The 17,713-nt window shown below is 34.0% G+C and overlaps 2 protein-coding genes across 9 annotated transcripts; both read left to right on the top strand.

Annotated features, from left to right (window-relative positions):
• Positions 1–436: 436 nt before the first annotated feature.
• Positions 437–8,511, top strand: LOC141450767 (odorant receptor 46a-like). Of its 3 annotated transcripts, XM_074121550.1 has the most exons (7): positions 1,215–1,354; positions 5,024–5,125; positions 6,412–6,567; positions 6,869–6,968; positions 7,047–7,151; positions 7,363–7,518; positions 7,699–8,511. In XM_074121550.1, the coding sequence occupies exons 3-7, from the start codon at positions 6,437–6,439 to the stop codon at positions 7,756–7,758; spliced, it is 552 nt and encodes a 183-aa protein (XP_073977651.1). In that variant the 5' UTR covers positions 1,215–1,354; positions 5,024–5,125; positions 6,412–6,436; the 3' UTR covers positions 7,759–8,511. The 3 variants fall into 3 exon arrangements, with proteins under 3 accessions (XP_073977650.1, XP_073977651.1, XP_073977649.1); XM_074121549.1 differs by lacking the exons at positions 5,024–5,125; positions 6,412–6,567 and having other exon boundaries at positions 437–1,354; XM_074121548.1 differs by lacking the exons at positions 1,215–1,354; positions 5,024–5,125 and having other exon boundaries at positions 5,531–6,567.
• Positions 8,512–8,650: 139 nt separating this feature from the next.
• Positions 8,651–15,824, top strand: LOC141450768 (uncharacterized). 6 transcript variants are annotated; one of them, XM_074121557.1, is made up of 6 exons: positions 8,651–9,134; positions 10,157–10,288; positions 13,998–14,097; positions 14,210–14,314; positions 14,974–15,129; positions 15,281–15,824. In XM_074121557.1, the coding sequence occupies exons 3-6, from the start codon at positions 14,083–14,085 to the stop codon at positions 15,356–15,358; spliced, it is 354 nt and encodes a 117-aa protein (XP_073977658.1). In that variant the 5' UTR covers positions 8,651–9,134; positions 10,157–10,288; positions 13,998–14,082; the 3' UTR covers positions 15,359–15,824. The 6 variants fall into 6 exon arrangements, with proteins under 6 accessions (XP_073977658.1, XP_073977657.1, XP_073977656.1 ...); XM_074121556.1 differs by lacking the exon at positions 8,651–9,134 and adding an exon at positions 12,116–12,999 and having other exon boundaries at positions 9,923–10,288; XM_074121555.1 differs by lacking the exons at positions 8,651–9,134; positions 10,157–10,288 and adding an exon at positions 11,949–12,999 and having other exon boundaries at positions 15,027–15,142.
• Positions 15,825–17,713: the final 1,889 nt, after the last annotated feature.

Below are 17,713 nucleotides of genomic sequence, written 5' to 3' on the forward strand. Positions count from 1 at the left end.
TATAGTAAAGTAATCGCCTATTTTTCAGGCGGGATTTACGTCCAACTACCAATTAGGTGTCATGGATGGAGGCGACTAGCAAACATACTTTACTGAATTTCTTTTATTAACCTTTAAATAAAATCCAAGGCCTAAAACCGGGATCGAACCCAGTACCACAATACATATTACCTTTGCAGGTCTCGCCTCTAACCGCTCGGCTACCGTCCAAGAGGCTTTGTCCTTGAAGGTCGGAGAGCTCCAAGCCAGATAGGAAATCAATCGGAATTAATCTATTCATATTAAATAATAACTATTGTAATTTAACTAAATGGGAATGTACATGACACCAATTATAGTAATCACTACCTATAGATTTTTTTTTATAAATCAAATACTGTTACGTATGTACCTAAATAATACATAACTTGTTTGACGTATCACAGTCTAGGTTAGTAAATAGCAAAGTAACAATGCAGCGCATACGCTCTTTACTTCAGCACTACGATAGATATTCAGATGAAGTTGCAGAGAAATTCCTCATGGATGAATTTTATCATTTACTGAAATTCTCATTATTTTATCCCAATCTAAAATCACCTCTTGCAGCTGGCATACATTTATTGCAGTTCATAATTTATGTTGTTGTTCTGTCCTTTCACATTGCAATTTTCACGGTTACAATAATTAAAGCTGAACCCAGTGAATTCTTGATTTCCATTAATACAGCCCATTTTGGTTTTATAATGCTATTGTTTCTTACTTTTATATTCATGTCCAACAGAGTAAGATACAAAATTTGTTTTTTTGCTAAAATGTTGGGCGAAGGAGTGTTTACATATGAAGATGAAGAAGAAATCGATGAAGAGGTAAAAGTGAAGCAGAAATATTTATCGATCTTAAAGAAATTGAAAATCATTTTACCTTCAATGAATATAGTAGCTGGATTTTTCGTTGTAGTGATTGGACCTTGGATTGATTCGAAACATAGCCCAGATAATTTAACCCAAACGGATTCTGGGATTAATATAGCACTGCCAATTCCATCATGGTATCCGTTTGAAACAAACTGTGGAATGAACTTTTACATAGCTTTTCTAGGGCAATTTCTCAGTGCTTGCGTGATTATTGTAATACTGGCATCGGCCAGCTGTAGTTATTTCACTTGTACTCTGTATAATATTATCCAACTGGAACGGCTCATCATTTCTGTTCAGAATCTGGAAAAACGTGCTATTTTGCTGTACAAAAAGAAAGTGCCCCACGCTGCCGTAAATCAATTAGTAAAAGATATTCTTTATGAAAATGTGGAATTCATAAAATGTTTGGAGTATTGTTTGCGACAGAATATCAAACACCATCAACTGATTTTAAGGTTAGTTTCATTTTATAATAATCTACTTATTATATCACAGTTTATTAAACACAAAAATTAACTTTGACTTTTCTACATTAATTATTAATCCCTTCAGTTATTACTTAGCGAAGTTATCGTTTCCTAAAAGATCTTTTTTGTAACGAAGAAAATACGGACGTCCCAAATTTCTCATAAACCTTCATTCTAACATTTATTTTCTTTTCTGAATTCAGAAAATATATTTATAATTTGATAGTGGGGGATGAGTTTGGGATGATTTAGTCCAAAGAGGCATTTACATATATTTCTCTATCATAAGCGACGAACAAAATAGATAGAAATTCGGGCCAGCAAAAATGAATAACCTAGGTAACAGAGCTACGATAGAACACTGATCAAATCCCTTCGAAAAAAAAAACTCTACAGACCCAGCTTTCGTATAAAGCAGAATCCTACAGGATAAAAAAACGAATGCTCGTGTCTAATAGTTAGTTACGTAATTAAAGGGTTGAAAGTTTCATTTAGGCATAATGTACCCAGGGTCCCTAACCTGGGCTATACTTCTTTTTTTCCCCAAAGTATTAGGGTGAAGGGACCAGTAATTGACTGCTTAAGAAAAAATTCGTGTTTAAGATAGAAATAACTTCCGTTATTTTGGCTCCAGGTGTAGGTTATAAAATTGTACCGCTCCAGTAGGATGTATTTTATTTTATTAATATTTTAAAAGCAGTAAATTCGATCTTTATGTCAACCAAAAATGATTTTTTTTGGAAGTATGTCAATGACCCAGTAATTGACATACCGAATTTTCGGTGGAACCAGTGTTTGACATGGGGTGGGACCAGTAATTGACATACAAATATATTCATGAAACGACATAAGGTATGCATTCAAAATCACTTTTAAATCTAAATAAATCACTTAAATCACTTTTTCAATTGGATTTATAACAAAAATTAGTCTTATTCATAATTAATTACAATCAGTTTTTAAATGGGCAAACCAAAATAATCTAATATTTTTTCAACTTTACCCTTTTTTATGCAGTTTTTGACGATCAACCCTTACACAACTGTCCTACCGGACAATTTTAATTAAGTCCAAACCAAGACAGGTAATTTGAAGAACAGCCCTTACTTTCAATAGTACCAAGGAGATATTAGCTAAAATGCTTGTTAGATCGTACACAATGTCTGTCGGCTCGCTTTTATCTCTTTCTCTCAACTCTTCCGCTCTCTTATCCTTTCAAGTTTCCGCTAAATATTTTGTTACTTAAACCTTTTTTTGGGAACTTTTTTGGTTCTTACTTTACCAAACTACCCTCTCTACTTCCGATTAGACTATGTGGTCACATCCTTGTTTCATTCATTCCGCCTATAACGCTGCTACCGATGGCATCTACGCGTCTTTGGGTTCGAGTTGTTGGTGCTTTCTAGTGAACCAAATTTCTCCTACGCTTCCCTTCTTTTGGAGCGCTTCGTTAATATTTTCCACAATCTGTGCTGCCAGTGTCATTTGCTTCGAAACCAAACTATCTGAATGTAATTCATTCTTACTTTCTGCATCTATTCAGTATTTTATTGTTTATTATTACTGAGTTACCTCTTGGGCACATGTATATACATTGTGTGCACGTTCATCGCGTCCCGCCACAGGTTGTAAGCATTTGCACTTATAACAGCTAGATGAAAAAACAACTAGATTAAAAAATATATATCTGTTATTGACTCTTTTACTTGGAAAGGATAGGTATTAAAATACACATCCCTACAAATACAAATTCACATAACTAGGTAACCAATTGACAAAAATATGTGTTATTAAAATAGGCACACCATAAAAGAAAAAATGAATGAAAAAACAAAATATTCTTTCGGAATACATAGGAAATGAACATCATAATATATCTTATGTAATTGATAATTAGCCACTTGAAATCACAAGCCATTTGAAAACCTCACACATCAACGGTTTTATTAAATTGGTAACGTTCTCCATAAAGTAGTAAAGGGCGATCCAACCTTCACGACTTTGGGAATTAAAAATGATTTTCATACCGATTTCATTTTTTTTTAATACAGTTTAGCCTATTTAGCCTATGGGATGCTATATATTCGTCTTCGGTCAACATGTCAATTGGTAAATACAATAGATCTTACCATCTTTTTTATGTTATTAATGTGTAACATCACAAAGTCACCAACTCTCCACGTATGTTTGATTTCGCACCTGGTACTTCTCTTGAGGGAGCTTCATTTTTCCCCTGGCTGTTTTATTTGATGGAATTCTATGGTTCAGCCATTTCCTCCCTTTCTTCTTTGGCATGTGGCAAGGACCCAAAACTGAGGGAGAATGAGAGATTTTCCAACTCCGATAAGTGGGCGTCGTTTTTATAAATCACGTAGGCCTCGGAAGCTGTTCGGCGATCACGATTATTCCAGTTTGTTGTTCATACATTGTTGTTCTCTACATAATAATCATTCTGCATGCCCTCTTGAAATAAGGCGTACATTTGCTAATGCATTAATTTAAACATATTTTGTTGGAAGTTTTACTATTTATTTTATGTTGCCGATTTTTATCAATGATTTTATTTTACAATGTATTGAATTTTTAATTATAATAAAATTTACCAACCTATCTTATCATTTTCCCAGGAAGTCAATCACTAGTCTCAAACAAAAAAGCTGCAGGACTAGTAATTGACATACATGTCAATTACTGGGCTAATTGCCGTTTCAAGGACCAGTGATTGACAGCCCCATTTTAATCCTCAATGCTTCTTATAATTAAAAAAAAAAACTACATAAATGAAATCTACAAGTAATACTAATTATAACAGAACATTGATAACCACACGAATATACGAACAAATAAACGAAAAATAAGAAAAAATTCTTATCAATCCTCCTTAGCAACGGCTTGTTTTTTCCTTGATTTTGAACTTTTAACATAAATAACCTTCCACTGATACCAAGGAACATTCCAATAATTAATATTTTTCTGGAACTGCTGCCCAAAGGCTTCTCAATAACGAAATTGAAAGAATCACCACTAAAAACGGCTCATATCCCTTATAATACCAGTTTATTTCTGGTATGTCAATTACTGGTGCCCAGTCAATTACTGGTCCCTTCACCCTATGTTGGAACAGAAATAATCCCAATTCTTAGTGGATCTCGAAGTTAGTGATGTTCCTTGCCTTTTTAAGAGATTTTTGACAGTTTAAGGTTATCTTATCGAAGACTGTGATAGTCATCTGTACAATATTCTTCTACGAAATTAACGGGCATTTTGTACAGCTGTACTAGGTTAAATATATAGGCCATTAACTTATTTTGAATCGAATATTTAAAGGTAATTTAAAAATATTAAAATGCAGCTTCTTCCAGCCGAAGTGAAATTTAATCATCTTTAATACATCCTGTCGCTTAATTAAAAACCTCAGGCTATGGCAAGGAGATTCGGATTTAAACTGCAACCCTCTCTGAAAATAGAATTTATTTTCGAATTAAATAGTAGCGATATGGCTATTAAGTTATAATTATATTATACATTATTATAATTGAGACTGTTAGGGCCGAGCAATAATTAAACAACTTCCTTAATCACTGAAACGTGTTCATTGTTTTTTGGATAACATTTTAATTTTTAAGTTTTTTTATCAAAAATATAATTTATTTTTAGGCTTAACAGATTAGTAAATATATTGGCAAGAGGATCCGTTTTAGCGATCTTTTTATGCAGGAGATATAATTTTTGGGAATGTCCGCTCTAGAGGTTACAGTTGTACGTATCTTTTCTGTTTATAAATAATAAAATTCTACACTTCCAAGAAGATAAGACCTGTTGGGCATTTCTTACAAAATTCAAATCAGCCTAATAAGGTTTTTAAAAGTCAGAATATGATCATAAATGCAGATGCTGCAACACATTGGGTATGCATGCTTTACGAATTACTTGCCCGCAAGATGTTCATACATTTCTCATACCATTTTTCGCCTGGGATGTATCAAAATAAGAATTATTGTAGGATATATATTATTTGTAGAAAATAGGGTCAGCAGATGTGCCACGAATAAGTGTTACTTTTTTGTTAAATTATTTTTTTTTATATAAATTCGATGTATTACGAATATTTCATATTTTAACTATTTATGGAGGGTAATAATAGGGCTACTGTTATAATTTAACTAAATTGGAATGTATTTAGGGCCAATTATAATAATCACAATACATCGATTTTTTTCTACTCAAATCCTTTTACATATGTACATAAATAATTTGTTAGAAGCATCTCAGTCTAGGTTAGTAAATAGCGAGGTAATCATGCAGAGAATACGCTCTTTAATTCAGCACTTCGACAGATATTCAGATGAAGTTGCAGAGAAATGCATCATAGATGAATATAACCATTTACTAAAAGTTTCATTATTTTATCCAAGTCTGAAATCACCTCTTGCAGCAGGAATCCATTTATTGCAGTTTGTAATTTATGTAGTTACATTGATCTTTCACTTAGCAATTATAGCTATTACAGTTATTAAATCGCAACCCCAAGATTTCTTAATTGTCATTCATACCGTACATTTTGGCTTTATTATGTTTCTCTTCTTATCTTTTATCTTCATGACAAACTCAGTAAGATATGAATTGTGTATAAGTCACAAAATAATAGGCCAGGGTGTATATACGTACGAAGATGAGGAAGTAAGCGATGAAGAGTCGAACATGAAGCGGAAATACGAAGCTATAAAAAGAAAACTTAAACTGATACTGCCCTCTATGAACTTAGTTGCCGGACTTTTCGTCGTAGTGATTGGTCCTTGGGTTGATTCTATACTTGCTTCAGGTAACTTGAAAACCTTCACTGATTCTGGAATTAACTTGGCATTGCCGGTTCCAATATGGCATCCGCTTGACACACATGACAGTTTGAACTTTTACATAGCATTCTATGGTGAATGCATTTGTGCTCATATTGTTATTGTAATCCTGGCATCGGCCAGCTGTTGTTACTTCACTTGCACTTTGCATGTTATCATACAATTGGAACGGCTCATCATGTCTGTTAGGAATCTGGAGAAACGGGCTATTTCCATGTATAGAAGGAGAGTGCCTACTTCCGAAAATCAGTTAAAAAAAGATATTCTTTATGAAAATGCAGCCTACATGGAATGTCTAGAATTTTGTTTCCGCCAGAATATTCAACATCATCTGCAGATTTTAAGGTTGGTCTTTCAATTTTATATCAATCAAATTCATATTATTATTTTATCAGTAGTTTCTAAACTGACATGTCGTAAGCTAAGCTGGGCAACTTTGAGGTAAAATTATTTCTAAGCGAATAATAGGATTGTGTAATTGATGGATTCCCTCTCGCAGCAACATTGCTACACTGGTTATAATAGCGTCCATTATAGCCGAGCCAGAATTAAAAAGATTCCTTAATTGTTGTTATGTATTCATGTTTACTGGGTATGATTTCCATTTTTATTTAAAGTGGTTTATATCAATTTTTTTTTTGCGCAGGTTTAACAGATTAGTAAATATTTTGACAAGAGGACCCGTTTTCGCTACCTTTTTTGCAGGAGGTGTAATTTTGGGAATGTCCGCTCTAGTGATTACACTTGTATGTATCTTTTCTGTTTAAAAATAATAAAATTTAATTACTTCCAAAAACATAAATTCCAGTAAACTTGCTTCCTAGGGGAATGAAAAACCAGGCATTTTGTTGGGTACCCTTTCTGTGGCTATGACAGAACTTGCGAACATTACGGCTATATGCAAAGCTGGACAGACTATCACAGATTTGGTAAGCAACTAGACGTTGTGGACTTATGATTTAATTATTGTTAAAATAAATCTTAACAATACTCTCTTAATTCCTGCATACTAATTAACGAATCTCCTTATAATTAAACTTGGCAAAGTACACTTCCTTCAACTAGAAACACACTCAGTAATAATCAAAGCAATTTATCTGACAGACCGAGCTAATTTTTGTTAATTGTATGCTTTAACAGAACGAAGATTTACACTTGATGTTCTACAGTGTACCATGGCAACGATTTTCAAAGTCTTTGAAATCATCCTTGTACATTGTCCAAGAGATGACTTGCCGAGATATGATTGTGAACGGAATGTTTAACTTCACTGCCAACATGGAGACCTATGGATCTGTAAGATTCTAAAGTTGCCTTTATATCACTGAGATCATAAAATTCAATTCGATCACTATTACTTATTCTTAATATAAAACAATACTAACAGAGACATTCAAGGGTTATTTTATTTAAGTAATCAATATTTAGCCCGTCTGTTGAATGGGTTAATTAATGCACTTTTTAATTTTGTTGCAGATTTTGAACACAGCATACTCTTGCTTCAGTCTTTTAATTGCATTTAAGAGCGCTGATTAGCTTCCGAAGCTATTGAAGTTGTAGTAGATGTAGCGCCTAATAAGGGAAAAAAGTTCATAAAATAATTACTATACAATAAAATAAAACTTTTAGGCATTAGCTAGCTTCTAGGCTATTAGACTGAGCCTAGCAGGCAACTGTGTCGTTTCTTCAATAATGTAGATTGTAGATAGTAGATTTCAAAGTACTGGCTTTGCGAAATTTAAACAAGCACGCTCACGCAAGGAAGAGAAATTAATGGTAATTTAGCTCATAATGTGCATTTGGGGACGCAGAAGATTAAGGAAAATTTTGGCCTTAAATGCAGAAGATTCACTTGGTCCTAATATAGACCTTAGTGTGCTTTTTTTTTAAAGAACTCACATCAGCCTTATAAGGTTTTTTAAAAGCCAGAATGTGAATCATAGATGCTGTAACACATTGGGTATGCATACTTTACGAATTTATTATTCTCCATTCTAGAATGTGATGTTTCTTTCAAAGAAAACATGTTATCACCAATGTGGTACTTTTTGTCATCTCAGATTTCCTACTGCCAAAGTGTCTGGAGCACTCAATCTCTAGATTGTATTTAAGATTCCTCAAGGGCCCTTCTTTTACCAATCGTGGCCTCTTTGTTATAATTGGATAGCTTCATAGTGCCGTAAACTCTTGGAGTAACAATTCTATCATCGTTACTTCTTTTTCACAGATAATTTGAGCATTTTCTACGCCTGCTTTGAGCAGACTCACTATGAGCTCAATTGGTTTAGATTAGCATGCCACCATGATAGTTGAAGTACCGCAGAGCTAACATATGTTGTATGTTGTGGTCTGGGAATCGATTCTAGATTTTGGCCGTGGATTTTATTTATTGTGTTAAATCTGGATCCATCCTGAACACCGAATTGTTGGAGACGTCTTCAAAAATATATGCATAATTATTTTTTTTTTTTAAGAGTAAAATAGAATGTAGTATGACAATTTTATTTTAAAAATATGTTTTTTTCGTATCACTTATTAATAATCATTTCAACTGAATCAATATGATAGAGTCAATATGTAGCTTTCACAACTACGAGTAAGTTGTCTGCTTGTTGAGGAGGGGCTCAAAAACTCAGGTTTATAAGTCAGTAGCATCTTAGTAGTTGCGGAGAAATGTGTTTCCTCCTTTAGTTAGGAGTCTATCAGAGAATAAAGAGTATGTAAAGTTATCTAAATAATTCATTAAATAGTTGTATTGTTTTTCCAATTAAATATAAAGCTATGTTTTCTAGTAAATATAGAACTCTAGTTTTATAAAGAATTTTAATCATGCCTTTATAACTCTTGCCAACAAAGAAATAAATAATTAGTCAGGAACATCAAAAAAGAATTGATGGATGGTCCTTAATTAGGTAAGTTGTTGCCTTGTTTTATTCTTTGATTTTGTTAATTTAAATGAATTTAGTTTTTCATTAATATACAGGGTGACCAAAGTTATTTGCTCCACCCACTTTTTTTTTTATCGGCGGGAAATTTCGAAAAAATAAAAAACACGTATTTAATCATTTTTGGTCTAGTTTATTTTCAGTGATTGGCCCATTTTTTTAAACCCCTGTATCTCGAGATACAGGCGTGCAGCCCCAATCCAATCCTTCAATCGATCTCTATCCCTTGCCATCCTGGGTTATATGGGTGGGCTAGAATGGACCAGAGATTCTGCGGAGTTCCAAAACTGAGTTCATCAAGCTTTACCCTGTTGCACGACTTTAGAAACCTATTGAAGTCGCAGACCTGCAATTAGTACCACAACATCTTTTTACATCGCTTGGTCAATCTCTGTAGCTAAGTACTAGGGAGTCTACTTAGGTTCCACTATTCATATACTGTGATGATAGTGCATTCGACTCTAATTGCAGCTGATTTGCTACATCTAAATTGCGTCGTATTTATTAACCAATTGCAATAATCGCTATTTATCTATTATTTTAGTCAATTAAATCCTGGTACAAGCGCACATTAATAACTTGTCTGGCATAGCACAATTTAGGTCATTAAATAGTGAATTGCATATAACTTCTCTGCAGCAACATTAAGATGAAGTGCATTGATCCTTCATATGGTAATTTTTACAGACATAATAATTAAATCCGAGCCAGAATGTTCTCTGATAATTTACATTACCTACATTTATATTATTACCATTCTAAGTTTTTTATTTTGATGTAAATCTCCATAGATATTAATGAACTTTGTCACTCAAAATGATGGGGTTTTGTACGTATGTACTACCAAAAGGAAATTTATGATAAAAAAGGGAATCATGGAAATAGAATGTATTCAAAGAAAAACTGAAGATCATTTTCCCAGTTTGGTAGACTTGTCTTCTGAATGATAAGAGCTTGGATTGATTAGGCCATTTTTTTTTTTTTTACAGCCGATTTGGAAATCTACACTGAGGAAGAATTTATCAAAGCTTCGCCGGTTCCAAGATGGTATCCAACTAAAATACTTCGTGGATTCAACGCTTTCATAGACAGCCTTCTTTGGACAATTTATCTGAGCACATGTAAGTACTCTTTCTGCAATAACGTGTGATTTAGAGTACATTTTCATTAAATTTAAAATATATATTTAAAAGATTATTGCGTTTAATATTATACCTCAATTGCTGCGATCAAAACTAATTGCATTAAGAAATGAATCTAATTGATATAAAGGCTTAAATTGCAATATAGTGGAAAGCTGATTTAAGGGATTAGATGCAATTATTGTTGTACATTGCACATTGCAACTTACCATGCATTCAGTAACACTACCACTATCGCATTGCTTAGTTTATAGTCAATCTTATTGTATTAAATAGATTTATTGTAAATCCAGCTATCAGATCTGATTTAGCCAACCTATAATTTCGCATCTAAATTCTATGGGACTACATTACATTTCCTATCCAATTTGTGCATGAACAGAAATGAAATTGTGTCTTGCACTGGATGGATTCGAGGATCTGTGCTGATGAGAGGACGGAATTCCGCTGGGAAGCCTTCCAAAGAGTGATAAGCCAACTTAAACTGTGACTTTTTCTTTTTTTAATTGGAGGCTTTAAGGGCTTATTCTCAATTTTGGTTAATTGATAAGAAAATGGAGTTCTTGGTAAACTAAATTAACTTGCTGCTAGCTTGGTCGAAGAAACGGAGGCTACTAGGAAACAATGAGGGTAAATGACTAGAAAAGAAAGACACTTCATCGCTCTGAATTTCATGGGGACTAAATGAACCCATGGATCTTAAATCTTAAGATCTATTTAATCTAATCGATCTTAAAATCAATACTCCACAAGCTTATTTTGAGGACTGTTTGTCGTTTACTGTTGGTCTGTTTACCAATAATCAATTCGCTTATGGAAAACTCTTTAAATTTTCTAAACATCATATAATAAACCACTGATTAAAATTTCAGCAACCGTATCTGGTGAAGAGGCTAATTTCTCTGCCAATTGCCAGGTATTCCCAGTGAGCTAACCCTGAGTTGAATAGCGTTTGTGTCTTACAGTAAGTGAGTAGATTGTATTTACTCAGTGCACTGTTCTCTCGTTATAGACAACACTGTCCATCACCGGACAGAGAACTATAAAAAGCTCCTTAAGAAAGAAAGTCTATGGGGCCAGCTGCTGGATACGAATTCGGGATCTCCGCGTTGGAATGCAGTATACACTAACCTAATCCCTTCACTACGTGAAATATTGACTTCTATTTAGTTGTTTCTTACGACACAATCCCCGCCCACAGGGTTCATCTTTGGATTCATAAAAAGATTCCAATTTCATTCAAAACAAACAACAGTCGGTGAAATATCAAATTTGACAAATTGATACAATTGCAAAACGCATTAGAAAATTTCTAGTTTGAATAACTATCATAACTTAATATGTAAACTTTATCTCGTGTAGTAATTATATATTTTGTTTAAATGACATATTTCGTCCTTTTAGTGTGCAACGCTAAAAATGATAGCTATTGATATATAAAAAACAGTATTTTGGTAAAGTTGTAATTTTAGAATTACAACTTTACCAAAATACTGTTAACAGCTGTTTAATTGAACACCTATTACATCAGATATTAACAACGTACCTGTTAAACAACAGGTGACTCTCTACATTAATAAATAATTGTTTTTACACTTTGAACAATAAATTATTCGTGGTGTACTTGATTTGTATTATATACCAGCAAATAAGGCTGAATTACTAATGTGTAAGGTGCATTTATTATAAGATTTATTGATTATATATTTTGAATTTTTTTTCAATAAAATATACATTTTGTTGGCTCAGTCATATTTGGCGAGCATGTCTGCTTACTTCATGCAACGAATACGCTCTCTGTTGCAGCATTACAATAGATATTCAGATGAAGTTACGGAAAAGTTAATCATTAAGGAATATTACCATTTTCTAAAATTGTCACTATTTTATCCAAGTTTAAAATCACCAATTACAGCTGGCATCCATTTATTGCAATTTATTATTTACGTTGTTGTGTTAGGCATACAAAATGTGCTTGGTATTATATCAATTATCAAATCTAATCCGGAAGATTTTTTACTTGTTATGAATATAGGCCAATTCGGTCTTCTTTCAACGCTACTTATGTTGATTATCATCATGTTCAACGCTACAAGATATGAGTTCTGTATGTCGCACAAAATGATAGGCGATGGTGTCTATACTTACGAAGGAGAGGAGGTGCCAAGCGATGATTATTTGCTAATGACGATGAAGTACAAATCTATAAAAAGAAAACTTATGATCACACACCTATGCATCAATTTGAGTGTAGCACCAGTTATTCTTTTGATAAAACCTTGGATGGATGAGAAATATGGCTCAGAGAACTTAAGAACTTATACAAACTCTGGATTTAATACAATTCTCCCGCTTGCAGGATGGTATCCCTTTGACACGCACCAAGGACTGTACTTTTATTTAGCTCTTTTAGAGCAAGCTTTTTGTGGTTATATAATAATAATAATAGTGGCATCGTTTGTAAGTTATTACTTTACTTCAACCATACAAATCATAATTCAGTTAGAACGACTCATCTTGTCCATTAAAAATTTGAATGAAAGGGCTATTTCGTTGTACAAAAAAACAGTGCTTACCGCTTCCACGGACAACTTTAGAGGATGTAAAATTTTTGAAGATGATCCAGTATTCATGGAATGTCTGAAATTTTGTTTCCGACAGAATATCCAACATCATCAACAAATTTTGAGGTTTGGATTTATTAATTATTATTTAACCTTTGTAAATTGCACTACCTAGAAGAACTAAGAATTATTAAGACTACTTGACCGCAGATCCAAACTCGACTTGAATCACAAACTGACAATTTACAAGACACTGTTAAGACCCATATGGACACACAGAGCAGAAGTGTGGGGCTCAGCCAAACCCTCTAACTCCAAACGCCTGCAGACACTATAATCCTACGGAAAATCCTGAATGCTCCATACTACATTTCTAATCTTACCATACACACTGGACCTTCACATCCCTTTCGTCACTCATTACTACCGCGAGATTTCACAGCCTCCTAGCTCTCTCCATCCTAATCCTCTTGTCCAACAACTCTCCTCTCCTCACCTTCCCGACAGTCCTGCTCGTCGTTTGAAGCGGAAGTGGCCTAAAGATCTATTGTAATTAAATGATTGTGAAAGAGTTTTCATAGAGTGGGTGATTGCTCTAACCATGACATTACAAGTGAACTGAACCACTAAGATCAAATTTACTTGATGCAACAATTGTTGCAGTTGTAAATATACAAATAAGATGAAAAAAGAAAAGAAAAAAGAATTACAGTTTTGAAATTTTCAGTTGGCTTTCATTAATCTTATTACTAAAGACTTTCACTTAAGTGGGTCCTTATCCACCCAAAACGGCTGAAAACCCCTTTTTATCTCTTATCCACTCTTGGCCACCTCTCACATCCAATCTTCATTTTGGTTAACTCCACACCAGCAAGTCTAATACTGTATACTGTGGTTATCGACGCATTCTCCAATGTTCTTCGAACGTAGTACACGATATCCACGTGGTATCTAATCTCAGATTTGCTCTTGAAGATGTTTGCTGATCGGGATCATGTATTAAAGCCCAATAAAACATTATCTGTTCTTCACACTCCTGATCTTTTGGGTTTAATTTTGAAGAACAAGCAGGGCCAAAATGTTTTTTCAGGACTCAGTTTTAATTTTAAATTTATGATTTGCAGATTAATAAGATTGGTCAATACTGTATGGAAAGTACCACTGTTCTCATCATTTCTAGCTGAAGGCATTGTTTTGGGAATATCAGCGATGGTAGTGATCTTTGTGAGTAAAAAACTGGAGATATTTTCATTTCTTTTGTTTCTTAAGAACGTTAATTAATATTTCAAATATATTTCTGTAAACCATTTCAATGGCTGTAAAATACTGTTCACAGGGAGCTGAAAGGCCAGGAGTAGCGTTGGGCACCCTTTCGATTGCTGTTGCTGAACTTGTAAATATCACCACTGTCTGTAAGCTAGCGCAGACCATCACTGATTTAGTAAGTGCAAGAGTTGACTTGAGTCCCTCTCTGCTTTATTCTGTCACTTGCAACAGAGTGACATGCATCTAAATGTACACATTTCTTTACAACTTAGAAATTCTATTTAATCAAATATTTCTAAATATATTTCAAAACTCGTAACCCAAATTAATTGAAAAGTTGAGACAGTTCTAGGAACACCGCTCCAACTCTGGAATTCACCAAGATCTAGGATAATCCCAGAGGAGTAGGATTTACTTATTCTGGTTTAATTTAAATATCTGCTCAGACTATATTCACACTTCACTCTTTTGATTGCGTTCAAGAGCGATTAAGTTGCAGCCTTAGCAAAAATTATAACTTCTCCTTCTTAAAATTTGATGTTATCGGTCATCTTAAAGGTGACCTATTACCATAACGAAATTATATTTATAACCTTTGTTACGTTTTTATTATTGAAGTGACCACGGCTGTGCTTACAAGAATGAGTCGTAACGATATTAGCGCAACGCTGTGGAGAACTAAAGTCCTAATAGTCTCCTAATAAATAATTACAGTTGCTGTATCCATAAACTACGGTTATACTACATGGAACAGACAATTTGAGAAATGGGAAATCATTCCATACTTTTTTGATTAACTTTATTAATATTATGAAATGTATGTTGCTTAAACAGAATGAAAAGCTACACTTAATAACGTATGATATTCCTTGGTATCAATTTTCAAGAAATTTACAACGTTCCGTGTGCATTGTCCAAGAGATGACTTGCCAGGAATTATGCTTGGAAGGATTGTTCAACACGAAAGCCAACATGGAAACTTATTCAAAGGTCAGTACAACAGGTAAATAATTATTTCAGTCATTTAAACAAAATAACTTTTTAAAAAGTGCAAAATGCCACTAATTTTATCATAACTTTCAAAAAAAGAATTCAAAGCTGATTATTATTGCCATCTTATTTATTGATATATTTGTTGCAGACGTTGAACGCAGCCTATTCATTCTTCACTCTTTTGCATTCAAGATCGCTTAAGAAGCAGTCTTATCAGAAAGGATAACTTCATTATTCAGGACACCAGTTTCATTATTGTAGTTTAAACTACTAAACTGTAATTGAATTTCCTTCTAGAAATTAAAAAAATCAGCACAAACATAGACACACACAAAAAAAAAAGCTTGAAGAGTTGTTGATAGGTACGACTATGGGTTTAGCGAACCCAAAGACCATATCCAGCTCATTATCACAGACCCACTAATCCACAACTACACTATGAGATTCATTCTGCAACAAATACCTGTCTAATCTGCGTTCTACTAACTTTATTATGATGCAGTTCAATTCAGAACTGAGCTGACAAAACTTATTAATAATTAGGCTTGTAACCGCCTCAGTGAAGTTCAGAGGTCTAAGCTGTAGTGTTCACTTATTGGATTATAGAGAAATTATAGATAGATTGAAAGTAATATCTACAAAGAAAAGAGAAAGAGTTTATAGCTGGGCAATTGCAAGAGATTTAAAGCAACCTGGACAGAATAAGAGAAATGAACGTTCATTATGCCCTGGGTCATTTTTTGGTTCTTCAAGAACAACCAAAGAAATGCGAACTAAATATAACCAAAACTATAATCTCTCGTAAAACAAAAAAAATAAGTATTTACCTATAATTAAAAAATAAAACAAAATGATTTGTCATCACCTGTTTGATTCAAATTTCTTTTTCGGAAAACTTTTGTATGCGAAAAATTTATTATGTACATAAAATGGCAATAAAGGCTACAAATATTTATTTATTGCACTACAAATATATTAAAATGTATTTACTTTATTCTTTTATGTCGTTTTCTGAGCAAAAGCTACTTTTAAAACCCAAATAATTATAGTAAGAGACCTAGAAGTTTATAATCTAAAACGTTTTTGATTAGATAATGAACTTTTTTCTGGGACATTAATTTTGTTTAAGCTGGGATTTTGTTTTGTTTTGAAAACTGGATTCTATATTTATAAACAAGAAATCTGGAAGCGCCAAAAAACCAAAGAAAATTTAGTTTAAAAACCACAAATCAAAATGAATTAATGTAGAAACACATGTTACACTTACAGCTTATCGAACTACGAGGGTCGTTTGAAAAGTCCGTGCAAAAATAAAAACTACTTAATTTTTTGGGGTAAACCTTTTTTATTTTTCAACATAGTCTCCTTTTAGGCTTATACACTTCGTCCAACGCTGCTCTAGTTTGTTGATCCCTTCCGAATAATAGGATTTGTCCAAGTCTGAAAAATAGCCATTCGTTTCTGCAATCACCTCCTCGTTTGAATAAAATCTTTTTCCAGCCAGCCATTTCTTCATATTGGGGAACAAATAGTAGTCCGAGGGAGCTAAGTCTGGAGAATAGGGGGGATGTGAAACGAGTTGGAACCCTATTTCCATTAATTTTGCGACCACAACTGTTGAGGTGTGAGCTGGTGCGTTGTCGTGATGGAAAAGGACTTTTTTGTGGGCCAATCGTGGGCGTTTTTCTTGCAGCTCGGTTTTCAAAAGGTCCAATAACGATGAATAATATGCACGTGTAATAGTTTTACCCTTTTCCAGATAGTCGATGAGGATTATTCCTTGCGAATCCCAAAAGACAGTCGCCATAATCTTTCCAGCCGAAGGAACGGTCTTCGCCTTTTTTGGCGCAGATTCCCCCTTGGTAACCCATTGTTTAGATTGTTCTTTGGTCTCAAGAGTGTAGTGATGTATCCATGTTTCATGCACAGTGACGAAACGACGCTTAAAGTCCTGCGGATTCTTCTGGAACAGCTGCAAACCGTCCTTGCAACACTTCACACGATTTCGTTTTTGGTCAAGCGTGAGCAATTGCGGCACCCATCTTGCGGATAGCTTTGTCATGTCCAAATGTTGATGCAAAATATTATGTACCCATTCATTCGAGATGCCCACAGCACTAGCAATCTCACGCACCTTCACTCTTCTGTCATCCATCACCATATTATGGATTTTATCAATGATTTCTGGAGTAGTAACCTCAACAGGGCGTCCAGAACGTTCAGCGTCACTTGTGCCCATATAGCCACTCCGAAAATTTTGAAACCACTTATAAACTGTTCTAATCGAAGGTGCAGAGTCACCATAATGTTTATCAAGCTTCTCTTTAGTCTCCTGAGGCGTTTTGCCTTTCATAAAGTAGTGTTTAATCAACACACGAAATTCTTTTACGTCCATTTTTTGAAAATCACTCGACTTCCTCGATTCAAACGAATGCCAAACACAAAGAAATAGACCGATCTGGCTGAAACTTGGTGTGTGTTCTTCCAAGAGATGCTACTACCTAAACAAAACCTCGTTACGCGCCAGTGGTGCTATCTCTCTGACTTTGCACGGACTTTTCAAACGACCCTCGTAAGTCGG

Source organism: Rhodnius prolixus, unplaced genomic scaffold (genome assembly GCF_049639745.1).
Source record: "Rhodnius prolixus isolate KJV_2025 unplaced genomic scaffold, Rpr scaffold_8, whole genome shotgun sequence".
Lineage (NCBI taxonomy): Eukaryota > Metazoa > Arthropoda > Insecta > Hemiptera > Reduviidae > Rhodnius > Rhodnius prolixus.